The sequence below is a fragment of the Typopeltis vanoorti genome, chromosome 26 (genome assembly GCF_054136105.1).
Source record: "Typopeltis vanoorti isolate ZY-2024b chromosome 26, IOZ_Tvanoo_1.0, whole genome shotgun sequence".
NCBI classification, from domain to species: Eukaryota; Metazoa; Arthropoda; class Arachnida; order Uropygi; family Thelyphonidae; genus Typopeltis; species Typopeltis vanoorti.
The window spans coordinates 17,164,379-17,181,400 of NC_143574.1; the positions used below are offsets into that span (position 1 = coordinate 17,164,379).

Genomic DNA, 17,022 nt, shown 5'->3' on the forward strand with positions numbered 1-17,022 from the left:
GGTATCAAATACCACTTTTATGTTTGCATATAAATTTTTTATATGTTCAATAAATAAAACAGCATTAAGTTTGATTAAGTTTTTAGTCACAAAACATGTTTAAGTAAGTATAATATTGCAAAAAAGTCAGAATTTGTATTGCAAAAAAGAATTAGTGCGAACAAAAATAGAATATTATGTATTTTAATAGATATTTGACTTGATTTTGCATCTTCTCAGCCATAGATATAAAATCGGCAGAATTAATATCCATAATTTGCATATTTGAAACCTGCAGAAATTGTTACAATCCGTTCCTTGACAGTTCTAGCCGAAAGAGCTAAATCTTTAAATTTTTTTTACATATCTCGTCCTTGTTTTTCATATCCTTAAATAGAATTTCAGAGACATTATACATGCAGTTTTTTAGAAATTCACCATCGGTAAAAGGTTTTCCTGCTTTTACTATTTCAAGGGATAACAAAAAACTTGCTTCAATAGTATTCAATGAAGATTTCATCCAAGTTGACAAATTTCTTTGCTGAAGCAATGTTTTCTTTTGTAATTCTACAATAGCTTTTTTTTGATTATCACCCTCAAGATAACTTCTTGAAAATATTCAGGATATTTTTACTGAAGTCTAAATGTTTTCCTTGAAGATGTCGTTCGACATTACTTGATTTGTTATTTTGAAGTCGTAGATGGCAAATTAAACATTACGGATTTCCATTTACTTCTATAAATGCAAATTTCTCTATCCACATTTTATTGAATCCTCTGTTTTCTTCGATTATTTTTCTTTTTCTTGAACTCATATTACGAGGGTTATTATCACAAATTTACCTGCAAGTAAAAACACAAATTCAACATAATAACATAATAAAAATTAATTTGTTTATACATTACCTGACACTAAATTAAACACCAGTTTAGTACCACAATAAATAAGTTAACTAACAGAATATTTATTTTGACAGTTAAAATCCGTATGTATCTAAAAACCGTGGTGTTTGACAGGACAGCTGATCAATTAGTTCAAATTTTCGCCGTGGCGCTAGTTACCTTAGGCAGGGTTAACATTTAGTGGTATTTCAAATGTAACGTAGTTGTCAATTGTTCATGTCATAAAATTTCATGTGTAACACATCACATGCATAGTATCTAGCGAACAGGCCTTATCAAAAAACAATATTTAATTGTTTGTATTAATTATGTATCTTTTAATTCAATATAAAAGAGCCACACTTTGTTCAACCAAGAGCTGCATGCGGCTCCGGAGCTGCTGGTTCCCGACCCCTAGGCTACAGCATTGTCATTCATTACCCCCTCCACACACACACACACACACACACATCTTCCCAGGACCTGGGAAACAGCAGCAGCTGAGCCTCAATTAAAACTTCATGGGCTACAGCATTGAAGCCTTTGGGCTCTCTTTTTCAATCATAATAATAGTAAATTATACACTGCAGTATTTGAAATAATGCTGCTTTATTATTGTTGAAATTTGAATAAACACATTTAGTAAATAGAAACAAAGTTTGTAATGTTCAGCGTAATTTAATAATTATTTTTTTTTTATTAGTATTAGTTAATGTATATTTCAAAAGTACAGTCGGCCAGTAATTTATTTTTTATCATAATTTTGATTTTCTAAATTGTTCTGAACAGGCACAAAAAACGCTTGGATGGAAATTGCAAGCGATCGTATACTGAAGAAGAACTTCAAGCTGCTCTCCGAGATATTCAAAGTGGTAAGCTTGGAACTAGACGTGCAGCAGTCATTTATGGTATTCCTCGTTCAACGCTAAGGAACAAAGTTTACAAACTTGCTAATGAATCTAAGAGTCGTGCACATTGTCGGATATCTCATAATAATTCCAGTAGTACTGCTAATGTGGACAAGCAGAAAAGTTTGACAGACGCATCAAAGAATTCTGAACAGCAGTGCTCTTCTACCTTAAACCACACTAAACAGAACAGTAACAGTGCTTCAGCTAGCGAATCGCTACGGCAGCTGTTAAAGCACACAATCACCCAAAAGGCACAGAGTTTATCTAAAACTAGTGAAAATCAAACCAATCATCAGCATGATCAAAATCTACAGAATTTGTCTTTATTTTACAGTCCTGATGCTTTAGCTGCACTACAAGTGCTAAGCAATCTAGAATATAGCCAGACATTAGCTCCAGTTCTTTCACAGGTCAGTATAAAAGTTTAGTAAATTTAGTAACAATGTTTAGCAACTTTATTTCAGTTAATCATATTTCTTGCACAATATTTTTTTGTATACTATTCAAAATGTAGTTTGACATAATATGAGAATTTTAGGTAAATAAGTGTGTGTGTGTGTGTTCAGTCCAGATGTCATAATAGAAAAATTATCCCCTTCCACCTATCTAGAAGAAAGTTTTTTGAAAGCAACTTGAATCTCATTTGCTCCTGCATTTATTGCAAAAAAAAAAAAAAAAAAACTCTACTAAAAAGGTCCAGTAGATTTTATTTGTTTGTGTGGAGATGTTATTACAAAATCATTTCCAACATCTCTTATCTGACTATAGTCATTGAAATGTGAAATGGTATATAAAGGTCTAAATATACTATTTTGGCTGAAAGTGCTGAAACATTTCCTCTGCATCTGTCCTATAAAATCCTTTAAGCAACTTAAATGTTTCTATCATACCCCCTCTTTTTCTCTTATCAACCAACTTCTTCAATCCACACACCTTCAATCTAAACTCATAGGGCACATTCCACAGGCCACTCACCATCTTGGTCACTCGCCGCTGAATCATGTCCACTGCTTCCACATCCCCATGAAACCCAGGGGACCATACTTGAGCACAGTAATCCAGATGTGGGCATATCAAGGCCTTGTAAAATAGGAATGATAACTTCCTTATCTCTACTTGTTAATGTGTTCTTCACTAACCAAGTAATCTTGTGTGCTACCTTTGCAACTTTAGCAATATGTCCTCTAAACTTTAACTCTCTGTCTATCACCATCCCTAAGTTTCTAGCTTCATCTGTTTCCTGGAGTTCAGTGCCATCAATGTGATAAATGACTTGTAATCTATTTATCCCAAAGTGCATAACTTTACATTTTTCGATATTAAATTCACACCCATTACCTTTTGCCCATGCTGAGAGCCTGTTTAAATCATTCTGCAAACTCTCTACATCACCTTGATTAACTATTACTCTACCTAATTTTGCATCATCAGCAAACAGCTGAATATTTCCTTTCAGGTTATTTCCTATATCATTTAGATATATAAATTAAACAGTAATAGTCCCAGCACTGAACCTTGTGGCACACCACTAGTCACCAGCTTTTGCCTCGATTCTGTCCCTTCATATACCACTTTTTTATATCTGTCCAGCAACCATCCTCTTATCCACTTAACCAGTGTCATATCCATCCTCATTTGTTCTAATTTGCATAAGTGTTTCATGTGGTATTCAGTTAAATGCCTTTTGCAAAATCATCGTGTAGCCATTTCCTTTATCCAACTCAGCTGTTATTCTATTGTAAAAAGTTTGTATATTACTAAGGCAAGGCAAGTATCATATTTTTATCTACCCATTCTTGAATTCTCTTTTTTACCAATTTTTCTAATATTTTTACTGCTGATACTGATTGGTCTCTAATTTGCTACTAGTCTTAGAACCTCCCTTATGCAAAGGAATAATTTTGTCCTCTTTCCACTCCCTTGGAACTCTACCAGAGCTGAGACTTAAACAACTTAGTCAAATGCATTGCCAGTTCTCTTGCACATCTTCACAAAACTCTAGCTGATATCCTTCTAATCCCGCAGCTTTATTTACATTGAGATATTGCAATATCATAAGGATCTCAAATTCATCTACCTCTGTTCCCACAATAGTATCTGTCACTTAGGTTAAAGCAGTAACCGCAACTATTTTATCCACTTCCATCGCCTCATGACCATCACTCATTAAGTCACTCATAATCTTCCATAGTCATTCTTCCTCTTACTTGCCACATAATGAAAGAACTCTGGAATTTCCATTGGCCAGCTCGGCTAAATTCTTCTCATAATCTGATTTTGCCTTCTTTGCCATGCTGATCACCTTTCTTGCCTGAGCCTTGTACTGTTCATGAATTTGCTGGTCACCTTTCCCTTTATATATCTTCAACAGCATTTTCTTCTTCTGCATCTCGTGCTTAATGATATTATTCATCAATCTAACTCCTACCCGATTAACCCTCCTTACCAGGTATACAATTTAATAATGCTTCCTCTAGATGACCCTTAACTATATCCCATGCACTACTAACATCCTTACCCTGCAGTGTTTTATGTCATGGTACAGATTTAAGCTTCATCCTAACCATGTCATAATCACCTACCTTGTAGTTACATAAATACCCCTTCTTGATAGAATATTCCTCATGTTTTTCAATTTCCCAAGTCAAAACTGCATGATCACTTTCACCAATTGGAAGCAATGTTGTCAACTTGGTTATTATGGATAGCCCTTCTGATCCTATGACCATGTCCAATACTCTCCCACCCCTAGTCCCCTCCATCACATGCTGCCTTAAGTAATTATCTCTCAGCATTTCTGAGAGATAATTCTGTTTCCTTTCTGCCATGTGATATCTTTCTTCCTTCCAATCTATACCTCCATAGTTGAAGTCCCCCATAATAATACTCAACCTATACTCATTGCACTAATTTGGCAATGCATGTCTTCCAGATCATCTGTGGAATTCCCTTGAGTATAGCAACAACCACCTGTATATTTTTGTCTTACTGGTCTTAATCTCACACCAGATAGCTTCAAATGAACAGCCACCCTCCCACCTGTCTCTTATTCTTTTTGGTTGCAATTCATCTGCTATTATCAACAGTACTTCCTTCCTCCCTCCATCCCCATTCTATCTTTTCTATCTTCCCTGAAAATACTAAACTCTTCATATTCAATCCCTGTAACTACATCATCTGCTGTTAGCCAATAACTTTTGGTGAGGTCGCACTAATCAATGCAAAAACTCGTTCCTCTTGTTTCTGATACTTCAGGAACAAGAGGAATGTCCCTTTATCCCCCCCACCTACTTTTACTTTCTGAATTGACCAACCTATTCAATATTTTTGCCCGAGAGACTAGATTCCTCACTTGGTCATTCTCACACTCACTCGCTTCCACCCTAATTGCCTAATTCCACCCTAATTCCCTGAATTTGCATGTCAGCATGTTCGGTGAACAATAGTCTCTCTCCAGACATCTATCACCAAAACCATTCAGATGTAGTCCATCTGCATTGTATACAAATCCTTCTTTCAGTCAAATAGAGACCACAGATCCATAAATTCTACACAATTTCTTTTGCACAATCTACGTATAGACTCACTGGCCTATCAATGCCATCCTTCTCAATTCGCCTCTATCATAGCATGGTAAGAGACTTGTAATCTTCACCTTCTCGCTCTTCAGTTTTGCCTTTTCTAACAACTCCCTTACATCTTCCCTCATAGAATACTTCTCGCCTCTCAAATCATTGGCAAATCATGACAATTATTTCCTTCGACTTACCTTTTTTGCATCCGGATGGCAAATATGTGCATGTGCCTTGCATAACTTTTTGTAGGATTGTATATGCATTATTTAATTTTTAGTAATACACTACTAGCAGTGTCAACTTCATTCAGTCAGTATATTTTAAGCCTATCTTGTTATATCTTAGATAGTTTCACTCAAGAACTTCTAACTTTTTTGGTATGCTGCCAACTATGGATTTCAGAATTCTTAATTGCACCAAACAATATATATAAACATTTTCCCCAAAATGATTTGTGAGTACACAACTGATCTCTGTTAGGCTACAATTTTGATGAGATTACAATGAGATTATAATACGAAACCTATTATATATCGGTCTCGTATTCAACGTAAAGCTAAGTGCACGCTATCACCGCAGCAGGCTGTATCGCATCGCAAAAATGTGACAGTGCACACTTCAGGCATGCCGGACTGCAGCGCATCGCATTGACCTTTGCTGTGACGCACATTTCCTAGAATAGATACCTCCGTACTTCACTCGGACTCGGAGGTGTCAACAACAGCAGCTGGCTATTAGCCAGTGGCTGAGTCAAGGCCAGCGCAAGCTTGCCTTAATAGCACAATCCACATGCAAAGTGAGGAGCACCTGATTTTCAAACATGTTTGAACTTGTCGCAGCATTTAAAACCATTCCAGGCTCGTATTAATTTTGATAATTTTTCACGGAACACTTATTCACTTTCTGCAGAACACAGTTTGGGAAACCCTGGTGTATATTAATGTATGGGCTCATGTATTGTCTGTTTTATTGCAGATTATTGCACAAAAATTGTATTTATGTAACAAATTTTCCAAAAGACATTCCTAGAAATACCATGAAAGATGCCCTATCATTTAATGATTTATTATTATTATAACTATTCTAGGAAGTCTGAGGACTCATTTTCAGAGAGTCCATTTGCAGAACACATTTACCAAATACCAGTTACATGGTATTTAGTTAATGAATGGGATGGCCTACTCATAACAGTAGCCCATTCCACATATTCGCCAAATACTATGAGATGATCTGGACCTCACATGTAGAATTCCTAATTCAGGTGCCTCTGAGTTTTACCTAAAACCATTCATTAAATCACTTGATGGCCAAATTTGTGCATCACAACAGGAAACCTACCAACCTACCAAAATATGAGTACTCTTAGAAACTAATAACCATTACAATGAAACATGAAATAGAAGTTTCACAGTCAATAGCAAAAATTATATCACTCTTCCTGTTGAGAACATTGGCAGATGGTATTTGCTCCTGGCAGAATGAGAAAATCCTGGATTACAAATTGATTTCACTAAAGTTATAATTATTCTGGATGACAAGAGGTTGCAAATCTCTGTCAAAAGTTTGGGAGAAGTTTGCATTCAAAAACTCATTAAAGATGTTCAGACCAGAGTAAAAATCGAAATGTCCAGAGAAACATCAGTGATTTTGAAAACAATATATGACAGATATTGAGCCATTATTAGTAGATGATCAAAGAGTTGCCTAAATGGAATATTAGACAAATGTGAAAATGCTTATAGAAGAAATATTTTTCCTTAAAGCACTTTGTGCCTCAGTTAAAAAACATTTATCAATTATTTGTTCGTTACAGTAAGAAGGGAATCAGTACTAGATAACTGAGAGAAATTCTCCACATATCTTTTAACAAATGCAGAGTCAACCAGAACTTCTGATCCAATGATGCTGCCCATGCTGCACCTTTTAATAGGCATTTACCCAGATACTGGATAAATGAGAATAGGCTAGCAGTTTGGAAATTAACCATTAAATTGTAATCTACATTAACTTAAATGATAATAATATAACATAATTGAATGTTATGCTGGTTGGGACACAGCAAAAAGGCAGCTATAGGACCAACTACTCTACAAAATTGAAGATTCTATGTTGATGCTTCTAACATTAATTCTTTTAACATAGGAAGAAACATTGGAAAAGAGATGTAGACAGCAGAGGGCTTACAAAAATACTGTGTCGGTATAATTGGTATTCTGCAACCAAGATTCAAACAGACTGTTTTTAAATAATAACTAAGTTGATTTATTTGGATAGTGGTAATCAGCAAAAGGAAAGAGGAGCTATAGTATTCAACACCAAACACAAAAATAAATATTATTGGATTTGTTGAGCAACTTTTAAATGTGGCTGTTGGAAGAATGCAGAATATAAAAATTATTGGAGAAAGGAAGTGAAAGATTTTGAAACCAAGTACTATATGTTAGAAACCCAGTGATAAATCTGAATAAACATTCATTGCATTACCAAGGAAAGAAAGCATGTAGTGAAGTTGTCTGCAACGATAGAAAAACCAGAAAGTCATGGTATACTTAAAAAATTGATGAGACATTCCTAGAAAAGAAGAAATTGTATTATATGTTTCTGGCAAATAAGTCAGCATTTTTCCTTAGAGAAGAATATGTGAAAACCAAGTTATAGTAATAGAAGCTGAACAGAAGTAATGGGAAGAATATAGAAGATATAGGAAGATGTCAAAGGTTCTGGAGGCTATTTAAATAGCTTAGAAATAGAGGAAAAAGTACCACAAAGGAAATTAGATGATAAAGGTAGAATAAAAATTGAAGATAAGGATGTTTTGGATCTCTTAAATTATTACTTTGAGAAATTATTAAATAGCATTTTTTTTTCTCTTTATGTCGAGCTCATACATGAGAGGTTGGTTGATCGACCTATAATATATTAGTACCGTATATGGATAGTGGGTTGGAAAAGGAGGAATTTGTTTACATTTGATTTGAAAGACTGTATATCGTATTCCTTGGGAAACACAACAGGGGGAAAACTGTTCTACAATACAGCAGTTGCAGGGTTGAAGGAAGAGGAAAAGAAACTTGTTCTGTTTGTTTCAAGGTGCACTGTGAAGGGATGTTGATCAGCAGCTGCACGTATTCCAGCAAGCTTAGTACTAAGTGGAGGAATTATTGATGTTATTTCAGATGAGCGTTTAACATGGAAATATTTGTAGAATATACATATTGCGGAAACCAAATGTCTGTGCGAAAGTGGGGGGAGTGAGTTGGTAAGAGATGGGTCATTTATGAGTTTAATTGCTCTCCTCTGTATTGAGTCAAGCATTTTGAGGGAGCTTTTGGGGACCCCCACCCCATATGTTGAGTGTGAGAGCAGTATTCAATAACTGGGCAGACTTGTGATTTGTATAATGTTAACAGCTGTTCAAGGGTGAAGTAACGTCTTGAGCAAAAGAAAAATCCTAGTTTTTTTGAAGCTGAGGATGCAATTGTTGTTATGTGTTTATGCCATGAGAGGTTTGATGTGGGGATAATTCCAAGAAGAGAAATCTCAAATTGTCTGGAAATGTGGGTATCGTCAAAAAGAAATACTGGGAAAAAATGGTCCTTTTTTGAGAAATAAGACAGAACTGGATTTCATTAGCATTCAAATTGATGAGGTTATCTGAACCCCCATTGGAGGATGGTTCGGAGATCAGAATTGAGGGTGGTGGTGGTTGATGTTCTGTAGGTTGAAGTGAGTTGTGTACAGTAAAGTTTGCCAAATGAAAGGAAGGAGCGCAATGTACTGTCATGTGCAAAACTATGTATTGGGTTGGAGGTCAGCTGAAGTAGTCATTGATATATAGAAGGAAGAGGGTTGGCAAGAGGACAGAACCTTGGGGAACTCCGGCATTAATTGAATGGTGAGAGGATAAGGAACTATCCACCATCACACACATTGTGTGTCCAGACAGAAAGCTGGCAATCCAACTACAGAAGTCCTGAGACAGACCAAATGATGGTAGTTTGCTTAGTAAGCCTTTGTGCCAGATCTGGTCAAAAGCTTTTGAGATATTAAATAAGTGCAACCAGTTGAGATTTGCCAAACTTCTCAATGGTATTTGTCCAGAGAGGGGTGACATTGTGAGCAGGTAACCTGTTGATCAGCAGCGACAGAATCCATACTGGTGATTGTTTATCAGGTGGGTCCCCATCAAGGTAGTGTAGGAGTTGGGAATTGATGATTTTTTCCTTACTTTAGACAGGAGTGAGGTAAACGACTTGGGGAATATGTTGAATATAGGCCAGTTTCCAGGTTGTTAGATAAATACCAGTGGAGTAATAGAGTATATACAGGCAACATAGGATAGGAGTTAGTTCTTGTGCACAAACTTTCATGACAACTGAAGGAATGTCATCAGGGCAAGAAGACTTTTTTCTGTCTAATTTGGACAGTATTTTTCTGATCTCTTTCTAGCAAAAGGATATGGGGGGGGGCATTGTATGTTAGGCATCTGGAATGGTTGGAGGAGAGCATTTACCATTGTCAGTTATGCATGCAATGGAAGCAAAGTGTGAAGCCAGAAGATTGGCTTTTTTTGTGGGTGATGATGCAATAAAGTCATCTGGGTATGATAGGGATGGGAATAGTGTTGGGCAGAAGTTACAGCCGATTGCTTTGGTGAGAGACCCAAAGGCTCTGCTGCCATTTGGGCAGGCTGCTAGTTTCCTGCTTTTTGCTCTTTCAAACTCTGTTTTGGAAGCATTGATTTTTTTTTTTTTTTTTTTTTTTTGCATCTATTTCGGCCTTCAGTATAAGTTCTAAAGAAGGATGGAGTTCTTGATTTGAGCCAGTTATGGTACATTTGGTTTTTCATTTGTACATCCTTGGCACATCTTTTGGAGAACTAAGGTTTAGTTAGGGAATGGAAGTTCAGAATAGTGTGTGGAATGTATGTTTCCTTGCCAGTGAGAATTACTTTGGTGATAAGTTCGGTGCACATGTTTGGTTTGGAAGGGTGGAAGCAATAGTCCAGTCATGGGAATGTGGCATATAAGTTGCGGAGGCTTTGCCACTTAGCACTGTTTTAATGCCAAACTACTCTTGTATAGCTAAACTACTCTTATATGGATAAATGTTACATCATTGGTAAAAAAATATCCAGAAAGAATGCACTCTGGATTATATTTCAATATTGGATGTTCGAAAGCTGTCAGAAATCTGGAAGACATCTGGATTAGATGGTATTGGACCAGAAGTAATCCAATACAGATGTATATTTTCAGATGTATACAGCGAATTGAAGTGTATTTCGGATCGTGAGTGTGATATTTTTGTCAAACTTCAGAATGAAGAAAATAGCGATATGACAAGAAACGGCAAGGTTGTACATGAGAATTATGAGAGTGTGAATGATAGTATTAATGGTTTCTCAGAGAATAAAAAAGATGAGATAGATGCATTGAATGAGATCGCGTTGTTGAATGGTGCGATAGAAAGGGCAAAACAGCAGCTAGAGTGCATGAACAAAAGTCGACTGAATGAACCAACTAATAATAAAAGGTATGACAGGAAAAATAGGCGTATGAATGTGAACATGAACAAAATGAAGGATAGAGTGCTGTATGGAGACTCATTAGTACAAGGTGTGTTAGTAGAGGATTTGACAAAATCGTACCAACCTGGTGCGACCATAAAGGATGTAACTGAGTCTATTAGAGAGCAAAAGGAAAGGGTGAAAGAAATGATTGTTGTGGCAGGTACGAATGATTTGAAAGGAGATAAAATGGAAATGATAGAAGACCTGAATGAATTGTTTGAGGTAGCAAAAGAAAAGAGTGAGAGAGTTAGAATGATTAGTCTTTTGCCACGGAAAGACAATGAAATGTTTAAAAGGAGGGCCATAATTGCGAATGACTTTATGCGTGGGTTATGTATGACGAGTGGTGTGGAATTTGTTGACGTGTGGAGAGAGTTTGATGGGCGAAACGATCTATATAAGATGGATGGCTTGCATTTGAATGGTTATGGTGTAAGAAGACTTGAGAAAGTGCTGCTGAATGTAGTGGATGTGCAAATTCAGGGAAACTAGATTCGTTAAGGGGGGGGGGGAGTAGATATACAGTCCTTAGGGAGGCAGTTGAATATAAGGATGAATATAATATGCTAGAGCAAATAAGGACAACAAACCAGAGTGGGATAGTTAATATAAGGCATCAAGGTAGGGTTGGGGCTAATGGGGGTCTTAAATTCATGTACACTAATACTAGGAGTATTAGGAACAAGAAGGAAGAGTTTTTGGCCATGGTTGGCACTTCCAGACCACAGGTTATTGGTATTAGTGAAACATGGCTGACTCTAGATGATATAGCTAGTGGGATTGAATGTGATGGGTATAGTGTGTTCAGGAATGACAGAGAGAATAAAATGGGGGGAGGAGTATTGTTGATGATAGCTGATGAGCTACAGCCAAGGAGAATAGAAGTTGAATTGCAGGATAGAGAAAAGAGCACATTTGAGGCCATTTGGTGTGAGATTGTAGCTAGCAGAACTAAATATACAATTGGGTGCTGCTATAGACCAGGTGATGGAAAAGATGGTGGTGACAATATGCACAAGCAAATAGAAGAAATGAGTGGAAGGAGGGTGATTATTATGGGAGATTTCAACTATGGTCGCATTGATTGGAGTGAGGAGAGGACACACGGGAGGAAGGAATTGGATTTTATGCGGTTATTAAGGGATAACTATCTGCGACAGCATGTAATGGAAAATACTAGGGGTCAGAGAGTGCTTGACCTAGTAATTACATCTGAGGATTTGGCTGTAACAAATATGACCACATTGCCACCAATCGGCGAGAGTGATCATAGGGTCTTGACTTGGGAGGTGGCTAAAGGTGTGGAATTTTCAATTAAGACAGGGTACATGTGGAATTATCGGGCTGGAAAGTATGACAAGCTTAGGAGTTTGATTGGCTCAGTGCCATGGCATGTACAACTGCAAGGACTAGAAGTTGATAGTGCATGGGAGGTAGTTAAGAAGTGCTTGCATGAAGCAATGGCTGACTGTATACCTAGAGTTCGAATAATAAATCAAGTAGGGGTTAAATGGATGAATAACACCATTAAGCTTGAGCTGCAAAAAAAGAAACAACTATGGAGGGAATTTAAGGAGAAAGGTGACCGGCAGGCACATGAACGGTATAAAGCGCAGGCCAGAAGGGTGACGAGTGTGGTAAGAAAAGCAAAAAAGGATTACGAAAGAACATTGGCCATGCAGGCTAAAGAGAATCCTAAAGTTTTTTAGATATGTAGCAAGTAAAAGGAAAAATGTACATGGCAGAATGATTTTAAAGAATGCCGATGGTAGGGAGGTAACTGAATCAGTTGAGATAGCTGAGTTACTGAGTGAGCGCTTTGCAAGAATACATCATCCAGGTGGTGACATTGCAGAAACGAATAAACCAGTAGATTATACGGGAATTGTGGTGAATGAAGTGGAGGTGAGTAGTCTATTGCATAACCTCAATGTCAATACATCTGTGGGATTGGATGGTATACCAGCTCATGTGGTACGAGTGGCAGCTAAAGAATTGTCAGTACTCTTGACCATTTTGTTTAATTTGAGTCTCGGGTCTGGGTTAGTCCCGAGCGGGTGGAAGGAGGGGAAAATAGTTCCACTGCATAAAGGTGGTTCCAAGACTGCTGTTGTAAATTACCGACCGATTAGCATATCAGGAATCATTGTCAAGGTCTTAGAGAAATTAGTCAAGATAAGAATACAGGATTGGATAGATGAAAATGGGATATTCTATGGGGGACAACATGGTTTTGTGAAGGGTAGATCATGCCTCAGTAACTTGCTCACATTTTATAACACAGTGATGCTGAACTGGATAGGGGTAATGGGTTTACAGTGATACTACTGGACCTTGCCAAGGCCTTTGACAGGATACCACATGGAACCCTAATCAGTAAACTGGAGCAGATGGGGATAGATATAGGGTTGGTAAGATGGATAGGAGGGTGGTTGAAGGAGAGATACCAGAGAGTGGTTTATTCAGGAGTGGAGTCAAAAAGACGTCTTGTGACTAGTGGAGTGCCGCAGGGCTCTGTTCTTGGACCACTGCTTTTCAATTTGTTCATCAATGATATTGGAAAGGATTTGAGAGGAAGTGTTCACTTGTTTGCTGATGATGCAAAGTTGGGTAGAGCAATTGTGAGTGCACAGGATGTCAAAATTTTACAGGATGATTTGGATAGTTTGGAGAACTGGGCTAGGAAAAATGGATGTCAGTTTAATGTGGCAAAGTGTAAGGTTATGCACTTTGGGGTGAAAAGAATAGCAGCAGTATATCGCATAGGTGGAACCGTACTCCAGGAGATTGATGAGGCCAGGGATTTGGGAGTGCTGGTGGATAGGGAGTTGAAGTTTAGGGGGCACATTGCAAAAGTAACTAAAACAGCTTACCAAATCACTTGGCTTATGAAAAATACTTTGACATGCAGAGAGAAGCAAGTTGTTGTTCCTCTGTATCGAGCCTTGATAAGACCCCATCTGGACTTCTGTGCCCAGTTATGGGCACCAGGGTTTCTTCGTGATGGGGAGGAAGTGGAGAGGGTCCAGAGACGAGTGACCAAGATGATAGCAGGTCTGTGGAATGAACCTTATGAGAATAGGTTGAGGATTTGTGGGTTGCAGGAATTGGATGATAGGCGAAGGAGGGGTGATATGATTGAGACATTCAAATTACTGAAGGGTTTTTATAAGATTGATCCAGAAGATATTTTTGAAAATATGACTGGTGGCGGGAGGACTAGGGGCCATGCATGGAAGCTGGACAAGAGCGTGGTTGACAAGGGTGTTAGAGCTAGGTTTTTTACTTGGATTGTGGTGAATGAGTGGAATAAGCTTCCAGAGTCTGTTGTGGGTGCTACGACCGTGAATGAGTTCAAGGCAAGATATGATAGATACTGTGTGAATGTTGAATAGTTGTTCCAGACATGTTGTTAAGGCCTCCCTCGATGAGTCTGTCGACTCCATGGAGTTTCCCAGAACAGTAATAATAATAATAATAATAATAATTTACATTGACTGAACTGCATGATTTAAGAAAGAGAGACGAGAAATCATTGATTGAAACAAAGCTAGGATCTCTGTTTAAGTTTTGTAGATTTTTCCAGATCTACAAAATGTGATAAGACGTCAATGAAAGCTTCAATATTCTACAATTATTATACAGGGCAGTGTATTGCCTATACTTTAAGTGAGAAGTTAAAATTGAAGGACATAGGGGAAAGTGAGAAATTAATATGGGAAATGTAGGGCAATGCTAGCTACAGATTATTTCTGCTGCTATTCATCATCACATGTATGGATCATGTTGTAAAAGAAATGGATTAATCCTGATATCAAATTTGGTGTTATTAGACTCAGCCCATTATTTCATGCATATGATATTATAATTCACTATATCTATATATATATATATGCATGCACTGTGGATTCTGGTTAATTGGGCCACATCAGGAATAACATAATTTTGCCCAATTAAGTGGCTGCGCAATTACACAAAGTTGCATGTAAAGAGTTTAAAAGTTGTATATAATACAACTTTTTCATTTATTTAGTAGCAGCATTACCAACTTATAGATAAACTTAAACATTTGGCTTTAATTGAAGTAAAATATTGAAATGAAGAGGCTTTAATCTGGCATAGATTGAATTATAAATTATATGGATATTATTAATCCATTGATATTATAGCTTGATAAGACAGAAACTTAAAAAAAGTTTCAAAATTTACCAGAGAGATTATGAGAATATAACCATTGCTATAGGAATTATCTTTGGATTGGCACTACTTAAAAGATATAGATACTAGCCTGACAGCTGTTTTGAACTCGTTGCTCTCATCAAGACCAGGCAAAAACCCTCTATTCTGTACCATAGCAATCTCATGTCAGAAAGTTACATTATTCATAAATGAACTCTTGGTAGGTGCATAAATAAATTACTGAGATGAACAGCTGAAGAGGCTTTAGTTATGCACTTACCAAGAGTTCATTTATGAATAATATCTCTCTCTGACACAAGATTGCTATGTTAAAAAATTAAAAATAAATTATTGAAATGAATGGTTAATGCTTCTGGCAAGATGGACCCGACCTTTGGTTCTTTATCCCTTTATTTGTTTCTGAAAAAAGAAAGGAAAAAAATGCAAATTAGGCTTGTTTAGTGGGCACTTGACTCGCCCATTATGGGCTGATTAGTATTGTATTTTATACTTACCTGCAGAGTGCGGTTTTTTGGGCATTTGTGTCTTGAAGACGTGTTCCTCATAGTTTGCAGAAATAGCTGCAAAAGTTTGCAGATATTTCATGTAGAAAGGTTGTGATAGCTGGGATATTGGCTTCTCAATGAAGCTGTGCATTCCTCATGAACCATGGTGGATTGAAAGCTATATGCATGCACTTGTTTTGTATGATTTGTATTTTTTTGATATTTGAGTCTGCCTGTGTGTGTGTGTCCCCAGCTTGATTTCTGTGCCTAGCTGACTGCATTGGTTCAGTAACGGGTAAAGTTGTCTTATTGTTTTGTTTGCTTTTGAGACCAAACCCAACTACATGAGATACAAAACAAAGTCCTTTATCTAGCTGTAACCGTAAAGTATTTAGTGACTAGCTGCCAGAGGATGAGTTGTCAAACACGATTACTTCGCCTTCAGGGGGATGCCTGTTTCCTCATGAAGAGGGCAGCAACACTTGTCTGCATTGATGTGCCATCTCCTGAACCACTACTCTTATTCAGCTTTTCAGTTACAAGTACCAGTCTTGGCCTAAAGGATTGGGCCAATTTTGCAGTGGTTGTGGCTATGCAGGGTAAAGGTAACAGTAGGGAGTCCTGGGGAACTCCTGCTATAATTCTGCATTTGGATGATTTGATACCCTGTAGCTTCTGATCTTCGAGAAAGGAACTGATAGGGCTGATTATGCCTAATTGGCATTTGATGTAAATTAGTTTATAGAGCAGCCCTCTATGACAGACCTTATCAAATGCCTTTTTAATGCCAAGAAAGATGGCAGTGGTATGCTATTTCCAGTTGCATCCCACACTGATGTGTTCCACAACTCACAGTTTGTGTACAGCGGGGTGATTCTCAGAAGCCAAACTGCTCATCGGGTATAAGGTTTTTTTCCCTTATAATTTTTTGCAATCTTGTCTTTCCTAAGCAGGAGAGTAAGCTGATTGCACTGTAATAATTCTGAGGGAACTGCTTTGCTTTCCCTGAGTTTTTGGATTAGGATTATGTCAGCTTCTTTCCAGCATGGCGGAAAGTAGTGAAATCTTAACATTGCATTAATGATTCCTACAAGGTGCATAATAGCTTTGTGAGATAGTTGTTTAATGACCCTGTTGGAAATCCCATCTAGGCCGTGTACTTTCCTGCTTTTTAATTTCTTGACTATTTCCCATATTTTAGTGGGAGACTTTGTTTGGGTGTCATTTGGGGTATTTGGGTGCTTCAGCCTGCAGTGTATGCTGGCGCGAACTTTACTGATGAAATCTAGGTCTGTATGCATATATTGGCTGCACTATTTTTCTGAACTGTCAGTGAAAGCTTCTGCTTTTCTCATCATCATGATAGATCAAATCTGTTTCACCATCGATTGGTGGTGATATGGGAGGGGGGGAGTCCA

General features: G+C 37.4%; 1 protein-coding gene across 1 annotated transcript in view; it reads left to right on the forward strand.

Moving 5' to 3' along the window:
* LOC150092366 (mushroom body large-type Kenyon cell-specific protein 1-like) overlaps positions 1 to 17,022 on the forward strand; it is a 152,537-nt gene that overhangs the window by 109,936 nt on the left and 25,579 nt on the right. The window contains exon 6 of the mRNA XM_090414925.1: positions 1,651 to 2,182. Coding sequence (XP_090271051.1) covers positions 1,651 to 2,182 — 532 coding nt within the window. The remainder of the gene's footprint in view (positions 1 to 1,650; positions 2,183 to 17,022) is intronic.